This window comes from Rhinolophus ferrumequinum, chromosome 10 (genome assembly GCF_004115265.2).
Source record: "Rhinolophus ferrumequinum isolate MPI-CBG mRhiFer1 chromosome 10, mRhiFer1_v1.p, whole genome shotgun sequence".
NCBI lineage: Eukaryota > Metazoa > Chordata > Mammalia > Chiroptera > Rhinolophidae > Rhinolophus > Rhinolophus ferrumequinum.
Genome location: NC_046293.1, coordinates 21,306,066 through 21,325,874, shown reverse-complemented (window position 1 = coordinate 21,325,874; position 19,809 = coordinate 21,306,066). Strand labels below are relative to the sequence as shown.

The following is a 19,809-nucleotide window of genomic DNA, read 5'->3' as shown; positions in this document are numbered from 1 at the left end:
TTTCTGTAAGGAGAGAACATTCCTCTAGTTTGTCTCATCTTTTTTGACTTTGGGAAGTTGCTTGCTTAATGTGTAATTTGTAAATTGTAAACTGAAGCCTCCTTAAAAATGGATACTGGTGTTTATATTTAAATCAGAATGAGCTATTATTTTCCTGTGTTTCAGTTTTCATGGTGATCTGGAAATCAGTGAGTGATCTTGTTTTAGGGAGATGCTTGGACCCTCATGGGCCAGCAATAAAGAAAATAAAAGATAACAAGTCAGTTTCTTGGGGGAGACTGTATGTGTGAGGAGTGGAACTGACAGACAGCTACATGCTGATGGGATTCCAATTTTGAGAACCTAAAAGAAGCTGGGGAATAGGATGTAAGTCTTGAAAATTATTTGCATAAGCTGACATTATATTTACATATAATGCATTCAACATATTCCCCTGAAATACAGCTGCTTATTTCTCAATATGATTATAATTATTGTAATAGGGTAAGATCTACAGAAAATCCTAACAGGGACGCTCAGTAGGCAATCGGATATGTGTATGTGTGTATACAAGTATCTGTCTATTTATAGAGGAATCAGTTGGGTTTTGTTTATTTTCTGTGGCATGAATGAATTCATTTTCTTACCTCAGTAAAATTAGCAGTATTTCCTGGCTTGCTTCTCAGTCAACAGCCTTTTCCTATTGTAAATGGTTTTCATTTTGTTATTAAAATCATATTTTAATTTATTTAAGTGTTTATTGAGAGTTTACTGAATGCAGGTAGTATCCCAGGCATGGGGATGGAGCAGTAAAGATATAAATAGTTACAGCCTTCCTGAGGGCATGTTACTATCAGGCAGTCCAGTGAGGAAGGCAAACAATAAATGTATTAAGCACGTAAATGTGCCAGGCAGTGATGTGCTGTGAGGACAGTCAAGCTGAGTTAGGGGGACAGAGTTTTAGTCAGAGTGCTTTGGGAAATCTGGGAGTTTTGAGGGTAAAGAATTCAAGAGAACAACCTTCCCAAAAGGAGGAGCTGCAAAGACAAAGGATCTGGGGCAATGCCTGCATGGTGTGGCTGAAGAAAACCAGGGAGGCCAGTGAGGTTGGACAGACAGGAAGCCGAGGAGGAGAAGAGGTCCGGCCCCAGGAGCTAGGTCCTGTAGAACCTCACAGGGCTTGGTCAGGTCAGGAGTTTACTCTAAATAAGATGGAAATCTCGCAGAGCTGTGAGCAGAGGAAGGACAGGATAGGTATTCAATTTCAAAGGCCTGCTTTGCTTGCTGTTTGGGCTGGACTGTGGGTGCGCATGGGGATAAATGGGGAGACCAGTTAGAAGGCCTTTGCATGTCATCTGAGTGAGATGGGACAATGGTTGGGGTAAAAGTGGTGGAAAGAGTGAAAAATGGTCAAATACTGGGTATGTTGTGAAAGTAGAGCATTTGTAGATGATGGTTTGGTTGTGGGATAGAAGAGAAAGGAGTCAAGCAAGACTACAGCGTTCAAGTGATAGGAAGAAGTCTTCATGAACTGAGCTGGGGAATGCTGCTGGGCAGGGGTGAAATGTCAAGTATGAGATCTCTAGCAGACATACAGGTGGAGATGTAGTGCAGGTAGGTGCAGAGAGGATATGACCTGGAATTCAGGGGACAGGTTGGGGCTTCAGGTACATCTGGGATCATTAGCATAGAGAGTTACAGTCATGGGACTGGATGAAATCATCTGGGGACCGAGGCAGATAGGAAAAAGTAAAAGTCAGAGGACTGACCCTTTGGGTCATCTACATTTAGAATCCAGGAAGTCAAGGAGAGAGAAGCCAATTGGGTAGAGTGAGAAACAAGAAAGAGTTTTCAATGGTCACTGCTTTCACCAAAATAAACAGTTCTGAAGCCAATTTTGACAGGTCAATTCCAAATTTCATTTTTATCAGCTAATTATCATAAGGCACAAGTGTGGGTGAATTGTCTCCCAGTGGATTGTGACTTCAAATTTTGTATTCTCAAAGTTAATTTGCAGCTTCAATTGGGAATTTAAAAAGTGTAATTAAAGAGGAAATGTGTTCAGGATTTATAATTAAAATAGGTGCCAGTGGTATTAGGCTACAGGCTAGTTATTTAAAGAAAGGATTAATGAATTCGATTTCAGTTGTAAAGGAAGTACAGTAAGTCCTTACTTAAAGTCGTCAGTAGATTCTTGGAAATTGCAACTTTAGGTGAAATGATGTATCATGAAACCAATTTTACCATAATTGATATAAACAAAAGTTAAGTTCCTATGCCATATTTCTGGTCATAAAAACAAGTATCACCAGGCTTCTAAATAAAGACCCAAAACACTTATAATATTAAACATTGAAATGAATGTGAGCTATACATACATTTAAGAAAGATTAATAGAAACAAGTAAGATAATGATTTCCAACCCACTTATTCCAGTTCAGGGTCATGGGTGGCTGGAGCCTATCCTGGCAGCTCAGCGTGCCAGGCAGGAACCCACCCTGGACAGAATGCCTTCCATTTCAGGGTGCCTCATACACACACTCACTTGGTTTAGGGGTCCCTCAAAAGCAGCTCCTGAGACAAAGATTTTGGAGCAAGTAGCATATTTGAGAGGTGATTCCAGAAGCAATGGTGAAGGAGTGAGAAAGTCAAATAGGGAAAGGAGGAAAACCATTTCAGGAACATTGATGAGGTCACCAGTGTAGATAACCAGGACCCTTGGAGAGACTGGCTAGAACGGTGTTTGTCCCTTATTGGTACGGGATGCTCCCTCCACTCCCGGCCTTTCCTCAGTGCTCTTGTGGCCACAGAATGCCCGCAGCAAAAAGGTCCAAGTGAAGCAGGATACCATTCATATGGGAGCGGCCTGTCCACAGAAGCTGCTGGTGAGTTCCAGGTGGCCTAGGGCATATGGGCAGGGCATCAGTATGGACATCTACGAAGCGGCACCTTCTAGAAAAGGCCTTCTGTACTAAGAGGGATATACCCTCCAGAGTGATACAGCAATCTCCTGTGGCAAATAAATTGAATATTTCCTAATGCAACATTATATTTAGAGCCAAACATATTAATAGGCAATTCACTAAAAAGGAAAAGAACCACAAAAAGAGTCATTCTGAAGAGTATGCAATTTTACCTCAAGTTGATCAACATGTTTTTAAGTGCTAATACTCAATGCTGTTAAAAGTGCAGTAATCCTGGCATTTTCATACAACGTGGGTGGAAGTGTAAATTAAGCCAGTCCCGTTCAATTTTCTTAATATATTCTTATCTTATAACCCTGTAATTCTGCTTCCTGAAATCCATCCAAAGGTGATAATCAGAAATACAGACAAAATAGTCACCCATGTTATTTAAATAGGTCTAGATGGTGGGGTAACGGAGGGAAGTAGTCCTTTTAGATGTGTAACGATACAAAAGAGGTTATTATACTCCATTCAGAGGATAGAACATTACTTCACTATCACACTGAGGCTTACGAATAATTTAATGGTGTGGGAAAATGATTATGATGTAATGTTTAGTGAAAAGGAACATAAATCCATATATACAATTTTAAAATACATCAAAAAGAAATTGGTAGTAAAGACACCAAAATATTAACATTGATGACCTAAAAGAGTTGATTTATGTAATTTTTACTTTCTTCTTTCTACTATACTTGTCTTTTGTAACTAGAACATGTAGTACTTTTATATTAAAATATTTAAAATTTGTTTAGAACACATTGACAATTTTATTTAAAAGAACACTCAATACTCTTGTTTCTAATGTTAATGTTTTGTATTTCGACAGGTATTCCAATCATTTGACTCCGGAAAACCTCTTACTCATAAAGAAAATATACAAGTAAGGATAACAGTTTATAAACATTGGATATTTAGTGTGGAAAACTTCTGAGTCATTTTTATCTATTTGGTAGTTCTAATCTTTGTTTTTGAAAATCCTCTATGTGATATGCTCTTCTATTTCTAGTTATGGGTTATCTCAAAATGCTGAGGCCAAAGGTACGATTGGCCCCAAACTGGTCTGGTCTTCAGATTGGGCAAACAGTTATTGTTCCTAAATTTTTAAATTACACATGTGTATTCAGTTTGCTCATCTAGCCATGTCAAGTCTCTAACTTTGATATTTATCTTGATTACTTATCCAATAACAGCTGACTTTGTAAGAAAAGGATTTTGTGTATTTTGTGGTAGCCCACTTGTTCAATTCTGCTTTTACTCATATCTTTTTCCCTAGTATGAGACTGCCTCTTACCCAATGGTTTGAAAGGTTTTCTTTTCTTTTTTTATTTAAAAAAGTTTTTTTTATTGAGATGTAATTGACATATAACATTGTGTAGGTTTAAGGTGTATAACATGTTGATTTCATATTTATATATCTATATTTTTTAAATAAAGGTTATTGGGGTGACAATTGTTAGTAAAGTTACATAAATTTAAGGTGTACAATTTTGTAATTCATTATATATATTTCACACTATGTGTTCACCACCCAGAATCAGTTCTCTTTCCATCACCATATATTAGATCCCTTTTACTCTCTTCTAGAGCCCCCCACCCCCTTACCCTCTGGTAACTGCTAAACTATTGTCTACATCTATGAGTTTTTGTTTCTTCATTTGTTTGTCTTGTTCTTTTGTTGTTTCTAGTTTTATATACCACATATCAGTGAAATCATATGGTTCTCTACTTTTTGTGTCTGACTTATTTCTCTTAGCATTATAATCTCAAGATCCATCCATGTTGTCACAAATGGTACTATGTCATTTTTTCTTACCACCGAATAGTATTCCATTGTGTATATATCACTACTTCTTATTGATATAAACTTATATAAACTTATCGATAAGTATATATATTGCAATATGATTACCACCATAGAGATAGCTAATGGAAGGTTTTCATATGACATTTTCATAAGCAGCTCCTCTAATCTCCCCATTTCTCCTTTTATATGAATTCAACAAATATTGAATAAAAGCCTATTAGAATATTTTTTACAAAGAGCGGGCTAGACTGCCCATCTCACTTTGTTTGTTCTTGTCAATAATTGAATGATTGGGATTTAAACTTTAATGGCCTAGTACTATTTAAATAACTTTAAATAATCATTTAAAAAATCTTTCGTCTATCAGCCATCTGTCCACTAGAAAGCATTAGAGCACAAGAGTGGTAATGCAACCATTATTAAAGGGGGTATGGACAGGTAAGGGGCTCACACAACCATGTAGACAGATATACATAGTTTTATTTTTTTCAATGCTAGAAACAGCTTTCTGTTCCATTAAATAAGGTATTTATTTTCATGAAATAATATTAAGAGACATTTCCTCAAAATTGCTTTATTTTTTGTTCTCCTTAATTTTGATAGGAACATATCTACCTTTTATTAAATGTAATCTTATTGCTTTTCTATTGTTCATTTTATTCCACAATCTTCATATATAATTATGCTTCAGATGATTCATTGTTTTTGCCTTGAAGTTTATTTTAATTTATAAGCAAGTTGCCTGAAATGAAAGAGCTGGTAATTAGGAAGATACAAACACATACTCATGTTTCGTTTTAGTGTTTCAAGATCTTGGGATGTTTAAGAGTATTTATTTCTTTTCAGTCGTAAATGCCACAGCATCCTAAAAACACTTCTTTAAGGAGTGGTTTGGAGTATAAGAAGAATGATTGCCTGATCATTTCTTTTTGAACAAAAAGAGACTGACAGTATAATGGAAAACCGATTTCTATTAGCTAATTAATTAAAACAGAATTGTTGGTCTGCTTAAGACGCTTCAGATTACGCTTCACATTTTCTGTGTAGAGGGAAGGGGTATTAAACAGCATTACTAATTAATCTCCTTTTGATCCTCAAGTGTTTGTGTGTAATTGTTAAGACTCATTAAATGACTGCTGTGGAGAGAAAAGAGGAGAGAAAACTTCTTCTCTCCCCAGCCCTCAACCAATCCAAATTTCTTTTCCTAGATCCAGAATGACAACCGTTTTCCTAGTACAGCAGTTTGTTACCAGCTCAGGCTCATTGATGCTCCATGTCTGGCTCCCCTGTATGTGTTGATTTCCACCCTTAAAGGAGGTTAAGAAAGGAGAATGAACAGCAACAGCAACAGACCTCCCCACTGCCAACATTGCCTCAAATTCTCCCAAACAATGTGATTTTTCTTTTTTAGTTCACATAAGGCGAACAACTTCCTTTTCTTCTAGAATAGCCACCCCCAGCATCTGTCTTTTAAAAAAAAAAAAAAATTCAGAAAGTATTTAATAAGAGCCTGTTGTGCATAAGGCTCACTGTTCTGGTGCTGTCAAATAAACACATCAATCAACAATCCATACTCCAAGCCCTCAGGGAGTTTATATTTTCGTGATCAAGGCTAGTAATAAATATATAAGCAAACATTATGAGTAAGTAAATCACATAGTATATTGCAAGGTGAACCATGCTATGGGGGAAAATAAACCCAGTACTGTGTGAAGGGGCTTGGGAACATGGGGCTAGGTTGGGGGTTATAATATTAAATGGGGTGACCAGGTTAGTCCTCACGGAGGTGACATTTGTGAACAGACTTGAAACAGGTAAATGTACGAGTGGTATGAAATATGGAGAAAGAATATAGTAGGGAAAGGGTGCAAAGGCCCTGGGGCAGGATTGCGTAGCTTGGGGAGGAAAACCTTGGCCAGTGTGACTAAAGCTGTGTGAATGGTGGAGAGCAGTAGGACATGAGGTCAGAGAGCTAACAGGGTGCCAGTTTGAGAAGGGCCTTGTAGGGCCTTTATAGCTTAGGTTCTTATCTGAACAAAATGGGGAGCGACTGGAAGGTTTAGAGCAGAGGCATGCCTCATCCACTTATGTTTTGAAAGGATCACTTTAGCTAATCTGTTGAGCCTACTGTTCCAGTGCTGTCAATCAAACACATTAATCAATAGAGGCAAATTCCCAGCCCTTATGGAGTTTATATTTGTGTGTGTGTGTGTGTGTGTGTGTGTGTGTGTGTGTGTGTGTGTATTTGTAGGGGAGACTAGGAATACAGTTTTGGATGTTCAGTTTGAAATATCTGTTAGACATCCAAGTGAAGGTATTGAGTCAGAAGGTGATTATATGTGTCTTGAATTCAGAAGCGAGATTAGAGATGGAGAGAAAGCAGAGAATCAGCATTTAAATGAAATTAAAACCATGAGCCTGATTAAGATCATCTAAGGGGAGGGAGTGAAGAGAGGGAAGAGGACTGATTTCTGAGATACTCCAGTATTAAGAGATATAGGAGAAGAAGAAGAACCAGCAAGAAGACTGACAAGGAGTGGCCAATAGGATGGGAAAGAAACCAAGGGAGTGTGATGACTTAAAAGCTAAGAGAAGCGTTTGCAGAAAAGGAAATGATTAATGGTGTCAAATTTTGCTGATGACTCAAGCACCATAATTGACTGAGTCTTAAACATGCATTTTTTTCATATTTAACATCTCTGAAATTAGAATGAATTTTACTGTTGAAGACATGTGACAGTTTAATTGGAATATGAGGTAATGTCTTAGATTATAAGTAATATGACATACGAGGACTAAGAATTGAACATTGAATTTAGTCAAGTGTAGGCCATTGGTGACCTCAACCAAAGGGTTTCAACGTAGGTAACAAGTGGGTTTATAAGCAAATGAAAGGACAGAAATTGGAATATTGACAACTCTAGGTTGCACTGTAACAGAATTAAGAATTAAGGTAGTAGCTGGAGATGAAGTCGGGGTATAGAAAGTTTTTGTTTTTTAAGATAAAGAAGACAGCATGGCTGAGTGCTGATGGGAATATCTCTGTAGAAAGGGGTCATTTATGATGTAGAGAGAATGGCTGAGTTGACCAGTGGGGACAGGATTGAAGGCTGAGGTGGCTTGAAGGAAAGGAGAGCAATGGGGCATTTGCCTGGGTAGCTGGGTGAGATGGTGGAGCTGTGGGGTCTGTGGACACTACTTTCACTGTTTCAGTTTCCTTACTTCAGTAGAGGAAGCAAGGTAATTAGCTGGCAGGGGTAACAGGGGGGAAGGGTTAGAATTTAGAAACAAGAAGAGCGTGAGAAGGTTGTCTAGGAGAGAGTGAGAGCGAATGGACCGGGAAAATGTAGAATGATGATGAGGCAGCCCTGCGGTTTGGTCAGGAACTTAAAGTGAGACACTTGTGATTACATGATTTTCTCCAGCCTTCAGCTACTGCAGGGTACACGTCCCCAAGAAGGTTCAGCATTGTATTTTAACAGGGATATGATTTTGCCAAGGAAATGTGTATGCATGGGAGAGGGGCCAGGGAGTCGAGGGTGGGCACAGAGCGGAGTTCTAATGATTGAGCATGGAATCTAAGCTGAGTAGGGAGCTTTCTTGCCCACCCATTCTTCCTGTTTCTGTCCTCACAGCTCTAATATTTACTCACACTAAAGCAGAGTGGCCAGCACGCATGGCTGATGAGCTTTTGCAGTTTCTCTACTTTGATAAAGTGTCTTCTCTCTTGCTCTCAGCACAGGTTCACTCTCGTTATATGGCAGGGCTGGGCTCATGAGGCACAGGTCACAAATTGGTGGGGAATGGCAGAAGTGCTATGGAACTGCTGGAATGGTTCTGACATTACATGCTTCTGTCAATAGAACTGCCATCTATGGTACCTCATAACTATCTATCCCTGTATTCTTTCACCCCAAAACAAATGAAGAGTGCAAAAGGGGACTGAAGCTAATAATATCTAATTAGACATCTAAAACATTTTACTTATTTCCATTTTTAAATGCTTTTTTCATTTTTTCAGGCACTTGATGAATTAATAAATAAAGGCTTGCCTCAAATTCTGGTTATAGTTGGCCACAAACATCTCTTAAATAAGTTTTCTTTTGTTAAAGCATACTTTTTAATAAATGTGGCTGCAACAATAAATTGTGTCCCAGAAAATCTGTTGAAAACTGTCTCCCATGGATTCGTTCCCGAAAAGAGCAAAGCAATCCTCCAGAACTTGAAAGGTAATCTTTTATGGTATTGTTTGCTTGCTTCTCTTTCTCCTTACTTTCCCCAACTACTCCCTACTCCACTTTCATTAATCTCTATGAACAATCTAGTATATATTCTTCTACGTTTTTCTCTAATCTCACTAGTGACACACATATGTGTTTATGTTTAGGTACGTGCATATCCATATCCATTCATTTACCCTCATATCCATATACGTTTCATATAGTATATACCTACAAAACAGGATTTGTCATTTATACAAATGATGTGTTTTACATTTTTTCTGCACCTTGCATTTTGCATGCAGAAAAACTTCACTAAAACCAGTCTAAGTCCACTGCTTTGCTTTGGTTCACTCTATTGGCTGTGCAGTATTCTATGCTGTGATATCCCATGGTTATGCAACCATTCGCCTATTGATATGCATTTATTTTGTTTCTAGAGAATAGTGCTAAAACGCTACATATCCATATGATATATAGTATATATTTCTGTGGGATACGAAACCCATGGATGGGATTTATGGACCACAGTGTGTATGTATTTTTCAAATGTATTAGTAGTCACCATGAAAATAGTTGTTTTTACCATTAAGTATGGAAAGCTAACTGTGGGTTTTTCATATATGTCCTTTTTCAGATAGAGGAATTTCTCTTCTTTTCCAAGTTTGTTGAATGATTTTATCATGATAGAATGTTGGATTTCATTAAATGCCTTTTCTGAGTCTGTTAAGATGATTATATAGTTTTTGTTTTTTTATTCTATTAATATGGTGTATTACGTCGATTGATTTCTGAGTGTTTAACCGACCTTGCTTTTTTGAGATAAATCCCATTTGATCACGGTGTATAATTTTTTTGTGTGTTGCTGGTTTCTGTTTGCTAGTATTTTACTGAAGGTTTTTGAATCTGTATTTATAAGAGATATTGGTGTGTAGTTATATTCTTGTGGTGTCTTTGTGTTTAATATGGGAGTAACACTGGCCTCTGTTTTAAAATGTAAGTTTTATTATTATTCAGATATGGTGAGGCCAACAGATCAGGAGATGACTGCCATTGAAAACATAGTTTGTTATTTACAGCTCCCGAGAGAAGGGTCATGCCACATCATGGAAAGACCACACAGAAAGCAGAGAGAGCAGTGAGGAAAATGTGGGCCACACTCTTCCTGAGGTGTCTTATGCTCTAATACTCATTGCAGGGTTCTTCCATACCAGTCTCCAGGCATTTGTTTTTTACCTCTGTCTGTCTCTCTGTCTCTGTCTCACTGGGAGAAGACTCAGTCCCAGATCTTCCTGCTGGGCTTTCCCAATGTTCAAACCCTCCCTTATACTCAGCTGACCCCCAGCTCCAGAGCCTCCTCATGTAGGGTAAGAGCCAGGTAGGTGGGAGTTGGAAGAAGAGAGGAAGTCAGGTGTGTTAAGTCCCATGTTATTCTAGACTCCCTCTTCCTACTTGGCAAACTTAGTCTTTCCGGTGGATAATTTTTGAAGTAATTCCTTGTAGTTTTTTTCTCTCTCTACTATAGGAAGTCTAGAAGCCTGGTTTACAAAGCAGGCAAAGTCTGTGATCTAAATTCCCTCAGTTCTCCCTATCTCAAAATAAGGGCCAGCTTCGGATTGTGGGTGGGAATTTTGAGATATTTGAGAATTGTGGGATGTGCTGTTTCAAATGGTCTTACTCTGTGCTCTTGGAGCAATGAATTTGTGTAAATCAGCAGAACTGATGCTTCCAAGGAGATCTTATTGAAATGTTATAAATATCTGGATGACCCAAAATACTTTGAAGACTTTAAGGGGTTCTGGAATTCCAGGGGAGGAACTAGTACTTTATATCAGTAGCTGGTCACTTAAATAACATCACTAAGCATCCAAAAGGTCCTTCCATAGTTGTCTGATTTGCTGTAAGAATCAGCTTCTGTCTTCTAATTTGTGATGTTTACGAGACTATTTGATATAGCAATATATTTCTATATATCATTGTGGGTTTTTTAGCATTAAATTTATGGATAGTTTCCCAATTAATGATGAGTTTTATAAGCTAGAATTAATATTTAAACTAACCACAGACCTCCTTGGTTCCTCTAAAATTTTGTGTCTTATAGAGTTATGTTTAAAGGATGATGGAGGCTCATTTAGTCGTCTTACAAAAGTGAATGACTTTACTCTTATCAAAGTAAAGGTAAGTTTCAAATTGTTTTCAAATCATGATAAATCAGTTACCAAGATGCCCACGATTAGGTCAGGGACAAGCCCACTTTCAGAGTTGTGCTCGCTGTTAGGAGACCAGGTAGCTTTTCTCGCATAAGGATGGGTTGGGATGAGAAGGAGTCTACTCCTCATTAGAAAAGCAGATGCCCAGAGGTGTCAGACTTTGACTTTCCAATTCAATTAGGTGCTGCAGAATATATGATTCTTTATTTGATGGGATTTGAATATTCCATACCCTGTTTCTCATTTCCTAATAATAATAGTGATGGCAACAGCAACAAAAACAGCTACCATTTATTCAGTGCTTACTACATGACAGGCACGTTGCATGATTATTTGCACAACTCTATGATTTAGGTATTACTCATATTTGAAATACGTTGCACTGAACCATGAGAAAATTGAGGCTCAGACAGTAAGAAATTTATTAACATCATGGAACTAACAAAATACAGATCATGTTATTAACCATTATACAAATTGCCCTAGAACTTGTATAATATCTACTGCTTTCTACAAACAAGATTTTAGAGACCTGTTTTTTGAAAGATTAGTTGGTTCCTGTTTATTTTGCCATGTCAGGTTGCTATTTCCTATTGATTACCCACTGTGAAATCTCATTATCTTCACATTACCAGTCAGGTGACCATGGTTTAGCTTGAAATACAGTCGATCCGTATTATTTGTAGATTCAGTATTCAATAGTTTGCCAAAGGTAAAATTTATTCGTAACCCCAAATCAGTATATGTGGCTCTTTCGTCATCATTTGTGGACATAGGCAGAAAATAGAAAACTTGGAGTTGCCCAACACAGTCATTCCCAGCTGAGGTGAACAAAGCAATGCTCTGAGTTTGTATTTCCACTTCCATACTATAAACAACTGTCCTTTTCATGGTCTGTTTATTGCCACTTTTTTTGTGTGCACTTTTATGCTTTTTTGTTGGTAATTTCGATATTTAAAATTACCCCGCAAGTGTAGTGCTGTCTAGTGTTCCTAAGTGTGAGGAGGCTGTGATGTGCCTCATGGAGAAAATAAGTGTGTTAGATAAGTTTCAGTCAGGCATTAGTTACAGAGCTATTGGCTGTGAGTTCAAGGTTAATGAACCTATACCATATATTAAATAGTGTGTCTTTAAACATAAACACACATTAAAAAAACATTACATATAGATCAGTTGACAAAATGTGACCAGAGGCCCCCAGGAACCTATCCTAGTATTTTCCATAGGAACAATGGATCAATATTTGCTAATTCAGTATTTTCAGCAACTTTATCAAGCATAACTGCTCTGAATAAAGTATGTATGAGCAGCAGCTGTGCATACAATGAAGGGTAGCTGTCGTATATGCATAGTGTTGCTATTACTTTCCTTTTATTCTCTGTTGCCTTTTTCCTCTTCACTGAACTATCTCCTCTGATGATGATCAAATTTCCATTTTGGTCTTTCATTCATTGCTACCTTTCAGTACATGAAAACTAGTTGATGAAGACGGATAAGACATTATTTGTATTTCTGAACTGATGTGATTGTGTGGTATTCTTTCTTTAGTCTATTTTACTGATGGAAGCTGAAGAAAAGCTGAACTTCCTTGTGTTGGAGATGGAGCATCCAGACCACAAGAACTTCTCTCAGTGTTCTGTGGGCGAGCTGGAGATGGTGGTGGAGGCCAGGCTTCAGCTGGCTGCAATTGCCCTGCAGAGACACCGGGCTGCATATAGGTGAGTCCCTTCAGGAACAGAAGAGACTTTCTTCCTCACCCGATTTGTTAAATACATCTAAATTTTATTAATTCCTAGATTAATAGAACATACTTGTTTTTTATTATTCAGGGGAGTTTTCGTACATTATTACTCTTAAAACTACAGACTGAAAAATTATGTGTGTTTTTTCTGTCCTTGACTTTCTTCACAGAACTAAAATTCTATGCATTAAACTCATTGCATTAGATTCAGAATTTAGAAGCGGAATTAATTATTTAATGGTCATTCTCTCAAACAGGCGAAGCCCATCTGTAGCTTTTGCAAGGGGGTAATCAATTCTGCAAAAATCCCCTTTTGCTTTGATTGACACATGCCATCATCTCATCAGTGTGAGCCTTGACTGAAGTCCATTCCATGATTAACCATATCTATGTTTGATTGTTTTTTGCTAGAGTCAATATAGTTTTTGGAAATTTATTTTTTGTGGTTTCTAAGCAGTGATGAAAATCCATAAAGTCTGTTTGGAGTAGTGATTCTCAAAGTGTAATCTGCAGATCTCTAGGGTTGTCCCTGAGAAGTTTTCAGGGGGTCTGTAGGGTTAAAACTATTTTTATAATAAAACTAAGATGTCATTCGCTTTCTTCTTGTATTTGTATTTGCATTGATGCTGCAAAAGCAACAGTAGTAAAACCTTTGAATCAAAGAGGTGTCACCAACCATACTGGTAGTCATTACATACAACACTGCCACACACTTGCAATTTAAGAAAAAAAAGCCACTTTCACTTAAGAATGCCTCTCATGAAGCATTAGAATCTTACATTTATAAATCCCTGTCCATGAATCTCCTTTTAGTATTCTGTGGGAATATTAAATGGGAAATACACCTATAGCAGTTCTGCTGCATATCAAAGTCTGATAGGAGCTTTTACTATATATAGAAAATAAATAACGTGAATATATATATATATATATATATATAAATATATAGATAGATAAATATGACTATAAAATATATAACTATCTGATTTTCTATAGAAGAATATAGAATTCTTTTCTCCAAACAGTTTCCCAGACAGCAACAGCAGCCCTAGGAAGTATTTTTTTGTCATGAACCTTCATTATTTCCCCAGCTCTCCATATGTCTTAGGCCCTTTTGGTATGGAAGATGTGAGTGATTTTTTTTTTTTTCAGGGAAGAAGAAGGAAACTAGAAACTAAAAATTACAAAATGGCCACAGAAAGGAGTGTCATAATAGAACTTTAATTTGAAGACCAGATAGACATATGCAAATAATGTGCAAGTGAATCAGAATCGCTCCTATTTTAAATACATGAACCTGGCCCTTGGGACAAAACCTGCAAAAACTTTGATGTGATTGCCTTTTTGCAGCGGAGTTGTCATTTGGGGAAGCCTACTGTCAAGATGAATGAGTTTTTCTGAGGTGAACTTTACCCCCAACGAGCTTCTGTTTGGGCGCTGCTGAAAGTGTTGGACAGTCTCTTCCCCAAATGATGGTTAGCTTGACATTTCATGATACTTCTAATAAAATTATATGTCAAGGAAATTGAAAGGCACCTTCCCTAGGGTGACAGGTAAAGTGAGCCACATGGATTTTTAGGAGAACAAACTGACCATTTTTGTCATGAATGTTAATAAGAAATAAATGGGATCAAAGTTATTCAAACTATATTTCTACTTCTTTTAGGGCTGTCTCAGAATCCTGTCTTTTTTTTTTTTTTATAAGTGTTCCATTCTATTCTCCTTTCTATTTAATTTATTGTCCAAATGGGATAAGAGTTGAGTCTTTTAATTTTGTGTCAGAATGAGACTCCCTTCCTTGGGGACTTTAGACTGTTTATAGTGGGTAATCCTCCTACACTTTCTGTCTCTCAAGTGGAAAGGAAAAACTAGAAATTTTCCATTGTGCAGCTAAGCAGTACCACGTGGATTAGTCCATGTTCATATGTTTATATTTTATTCATTAAGTTTTGGGGTTAGCAAGATTCCAAACCACATACCTCATTTCTCTTAAAATCAGAATTTGGGCTTTAGAATCAGAAGGATGGGATCAGCACTACTTTCTTTTTCTAGGGCCCTCTAGTAGCCAACCCGTGCTAGCTTCCGAAGCCACTTGGTAAACAAAGTGCCACAGAAATGTGTGTATCCTTGAGGGAGGAAGGGTGTGGGGGAGAGGAAATTTCATACCTCAATACATAATGGATCAGTGTTACCGTTTTTTTGTTGTTGTTTTCTTGTTTGTTTAGTTTTATTTTAAGTAAAAACCAATATATTTATATAATCAGAAACAATACCTTAGAAAATATTCTGCAAATATCTATACCATTTTAGTGATTTAGTAGAATCTTGGGAATTTAGAATTCAATAATTGCAGAAAGTTTTTGATTCCGATTAACAACTTAGAAAAAAATCAATTTAATATCCCCACCCCTCCTGGCTAACTCAATAAATAAATAGTGATAACAGCTAGTATGCGCTGAGCACCATTCATTTGCCAAGCACCCCTGTTTGCTAAGCACACCCCACTCTCACTAGAATGTCAATTCCATGAGGGCCGGGACTGTATCCATAGACCTTAGATTTATTCTGGCTCAGTACTCAATACATATTTTTGAACAAATAAAAGAATAAACACCTCATTTAATCCTTACAATAATCCCATTTCAACACTCTGGCAGCCTGCAACAGACTATACATTCTCCCAAGCATCTATGGACACTGACAAAGCTGATCATATACGGGCCAGAAACCTCAGTAACTGACCCAAAGGGGATGGCATACTGACCGTAGTCCAGGGATGAGGGAAGCCTCTGGAATGTGTATCTGGAGAAGTCACGTGATCTGATTTACATCTTGATAAGATCGCTGTGGCTGCTCTGTGGAAACCAGGACTGCAGGGCTAAGAGCCATATCTGGGAGACTGGTCAGGAAGCTGCCAGTCATTCAGCCTGGACATGATGATGGCTTGGACAAAGGTGTTAGCCCTGGAGGAGGTGAGGTGAGGAGCTGCTGGCTGGTATCAATATTTTGAAGGTAAAGCTGACAGAACTTGTTGATGAGTTGAATATAGAATGAGTCAAAGAGAAAGCAATGGTGATTCTGGGCTCTGCCTGTGGGATGGAGGACAGAGAAGAGCACTGGGTTTGGTGGAGAAGGTGGAAGAAAAGGAATCTGCTTGTAACCTATGTTTCCTAGGGTTGCCATAACAAAGTACCAAAAACCAAGTGGATTAAAACAATAGAATTTTATTGTTTCACAGATCTGGAGGCTAGAAGTCCAAAATCAAGGCATCAGCGGGATCATCCTCTTTCTGACAGCTCTAGGGGAGAGTCCTTCCTTGCTTTTCCTAGTTTCTAGTTTGCTGACAATCCTTGGCATTTTTAGGCTTGTAGATGCATCACTCCAGTCACGTGGCCATGTTCTCCCGTGTGTCTTCACATCGTCTTCCCTCTGTATGTATGTCTGTTTCTCTGTTCAAATTTTCCCTTTTATAGGGACACCAGGCGTATTGGAATAGGGTCCACCCTAACGGCTTCATTTTAACTTGGTTTCCTCAGATAACTACCATTCTGAGGTATTAAGGTTAGGATGTCAACATACCTTTTTTTGGGGGGGATATAATTCAACCTACAACACCTATTAAATGTGATTGTCTATTAACTGTTCAAGTGGACATATCAAGTGGGGAATTAGCTATATGGGTATACTGTCCATTTGGCTTTTGCTCAATCTTCGTATGTTATTAATAACACCGTGATAACCGTATTCAGATATATACGTTGTTCCATATTTTGAATTTTGTTTTGAGATAGATTTTCAAAAGAAGAAGACTCTTGATACATATTTTTAAATATTTTGAAGAAGTGTGATGTCAATTATAAATTTATCATTTAGGGGAGGAGAATGTGATGGTTTAAAGTGCAGACAAATTTATATACAGAATAATAGGAAATACGAAGAATTCCCATTTCCTAGATTCTGTTTTCTTAATTTAGTACATTTCCCTTCTGGTTCTGTTAGAAATTGATTAAGCAGTAATTTAGCTTTAGAGTTTCCAAGTGTTTAGCATTAATTAACATAGTACTATAACCTCAAACAGCTAGAGAATCACGTTCTAATATATGTAAAATGCATATGTGCTCGTTAATTAGGGAGATTGTCAGCAAATTTTGTTTTAGATCTTGGAAACTTTCATTTATTTATTTTTATATTCACTCACTTTCATTTAAAAATATTTTTTAGCTTCTGTTATATCCCAACCTCTAGATTAGCTAGAGAGCAATTTACAGGCAATTAAATAGTGTAATAAATACTACTGCACGGTTAAGACCAGGGTACTATTGGGGCATATAGAAGGGGTGCCTAACAGGTTTGGGGGAAGATGGGAGTGTGGGAAGAGCCTTAGGAAACAACAAAATGCCACAGTGTAATACCAATAACATTTAAAATATATTCTCTGTTTTAGTGCTGCAATAGTATTTTCCACACTTAAACTTCTCCAGGATTCAAAACTTTTTAAAAAGAAGGAAGTACAACCTGAAACAGAGAGTTGCATCTCTCCTAGAGCTTCTGTATGTATGAATTCAGTGTTTATCCTTATAATACGTATTATATAATAATTATGGCAAGCTAGAAAATCGTCTAATTAATTAGTTGTATGAAACAAAAGAGTAAAGTAGAAAAAAAGCATTGAATTCAGAGTACAGATATCTGTGGTTCAGACCTGTTTATGCTATTTATTAACTGGTATATTTTTGGCAAATTTCTTAAACTTTAAAAAACAATTTTAATTAAAATTTTTAATTTAAATCTCATTTGTGAACTGATGGAATTGGATGTAATAGTCACTAAAGCCCATTAGATGTATCATTACAGTATTCTAGATCTGATTTCACTAGCAAATGAAGTTGTTTCACTTTATTGTGCTCTTCATTTCACTTTTCAGTTATTACTTCAGCATTACCAGAATGACTCCAGTGTTATTTCCTACTTTGGATTTCTCATGGTTAGATTCTTCCACATTTTAGCTCTCAAACCTATTTGACAACTGGTGTTGCATATTTGAAATTTTATTGGATTTTGATAAGATCAAGTAATTTAATAATATAGTATTGTTTAGAATTAAAATATAAAGATTCATCACATAGACTCCTTACTCATTATTTTAAACTTTACTAATAAAATTGTTAATATCTACTGTCATTACAAATAAGTAAAACTAATTGTTCTAGAGACTCATTTCTTACTCTATTAAAAGCAATAAAAATGCTAAAAAGCAATCTAATTCTAAAAATTGACTTAGAAGAATGGTTGTCAAGTGGGTGCTATTTTGCCTCCCCAGGGGACATTTGGCAACTTCTAGGGACATTTTGGTTGTCACAGCTACAGGAGGTGCTACTGGCATATAGTGCATGGAGGTCATCGATGTTGCTCAGCTTCCTATAATGCACAGAACAGTCCCCCACAACAGTTGTTTGCCCCATAATGTCAGTAGTGCCAAGGCTGAGAAACCCTGATTTAGATGGTGACTTGGTTTTTTAATGGTAACGGGGAATGTAGGCACTAAGAGATTAAGGTATGTGGATGGGCATTTTTTTCTGTATTGCTAATCTAAATACTATACTCCTCGATTACTTGCTGTGCCTGGTTGCTGATTCGTTGGAGATGATGAGCTGTCAGAGATGCATAGAAGGAAATTCCTAGAACAAGTGGGCGTTGTTCTAAGTGACTTTAAAGTTCCCAAATATCTAAGTAATGTTGATTACTGCCACCCCCTGGAAAAAGCTCTCTTTGCATTGCCCTTCAGAAGCTCTGAACCCTGGCTCCCCTTTGTAAAGTATAACAATGAGGATGGTAAATCAGTTATAATATGTGTTTGGGATGTGAGCGGCAGACAGCAGTTTGACACAATGGATTAAGACTGGGGGCTCTAGATTTGGAAAGACACAAGTTTGAATCCCACCTCTGCCAGAATATGATGGAATTTAAGCAAATAGTCAACCTTTCTAGGTCTCAGTTCTCCCATCTGTAAAACAGAAATGATAATAAGTCCTCTTGGGCTTGTCAGGAGGATTATATGAGATAATGTGTATAAGGCATGCAGCACGGTGCTTGGCACATAATAAGCACTCAATAAATATTAGCCAGTATTATTTATTATTATTCAGTCTTTAAAATGATGTTTATAAAATTTTTTGAAGATATGGAAACTACTGATAATATAATTTGCCATGAAAAATTCATACTGCAAAACTATTTTTCAACAATGAGTATAGAGAGAAAAAGAAAGGCTGAAAAACAGTATACCAAAATTTCAATAGAGGATTGTAGGATTATGGATGATTTTATATATTTATTTGTTTGTGTATTTTTTATGTTTTATAGAATGTACAAGAATAATTTCTAAGATTAAAAACTTAATGCGATTAAATGATATCAGATGCTTCTTTTAACTTACATTTAGCATTAGGCTAGAACTTTGACATGGTTAAATGGAAAGATAACCATGATTTTAACATTGTTTAGGCCACTGGAAATAAAGACGATAATGAGTTTCTAGATCCTATTTCATTAAATTCTCGAGAATATTTCAACATTCATCTGTGGTTGAGGTGCCGCTTAGCACTGGTGACTGCATTTGTTGCACAGATCCGTGGCATTGGAATTGTGAAAGGTACAAATATCCTATTTCCTTAATCAAAGTTTTTATAAAAAACTGATTAGATGTAAGTAACAGATGTTTTATTGGGATATATTTTATTATAGCATTAACACTTTATAACTTTCTAGCTTGATCTGTTTTCAGAATAAAAAATTCAGGTTACTAAATAAGAAAAAATCATTTTCAACAGTCTCTTGTGCCACTGAAAATGGCACATATGTTACCGATGTATGCAAAGCCGCCAAG

At 36.9% G+C, this 19,809-nt stretch overlaps 1 protein-coding gene across 1 annotated transcript in view; it reads left to right on the top strand.

Annotated features, from left to right (window-relative positions):
* CFAP54 (cilia and flagella associated protein 54) overlaps nucleotides 1–19,809 on the top strand; it is a 253,643-nt gene that overhangs the window by 167,484 nt on the left and 66,350 nt on the right. Inside the window, exons 48-53 of the mRNA XM_033116208.1 lie at nucleotides 3,775–3,828; nucleotides 8,774–8,981; nucleotides 11,074–11,150; nucleotides 12,731–12,900; nucleotides 17,368–17,473; nucleotides 19,428–19,575. Coding sequence (XP_032972099.1) covers nucleotides 3,775–3,828; nucleotides 8,774–8,981; nucleotides 11,074–11,150; nucleotides 12,731–12,900; nucleotides 17,368–17,473; nucleotides 19,428–19,575 — 763 coding nt within the window. The remainder of the gene's footprint in view (nucleotides 1–3,774; nucleotides 3,829–8,773; nucleotides 8,982–11,073; nucleotides 11,151–12,730; nucleotides 12,901–17,367; nucleotides 17,474–19,427; nucleotides 19,576–19,809) is intronic.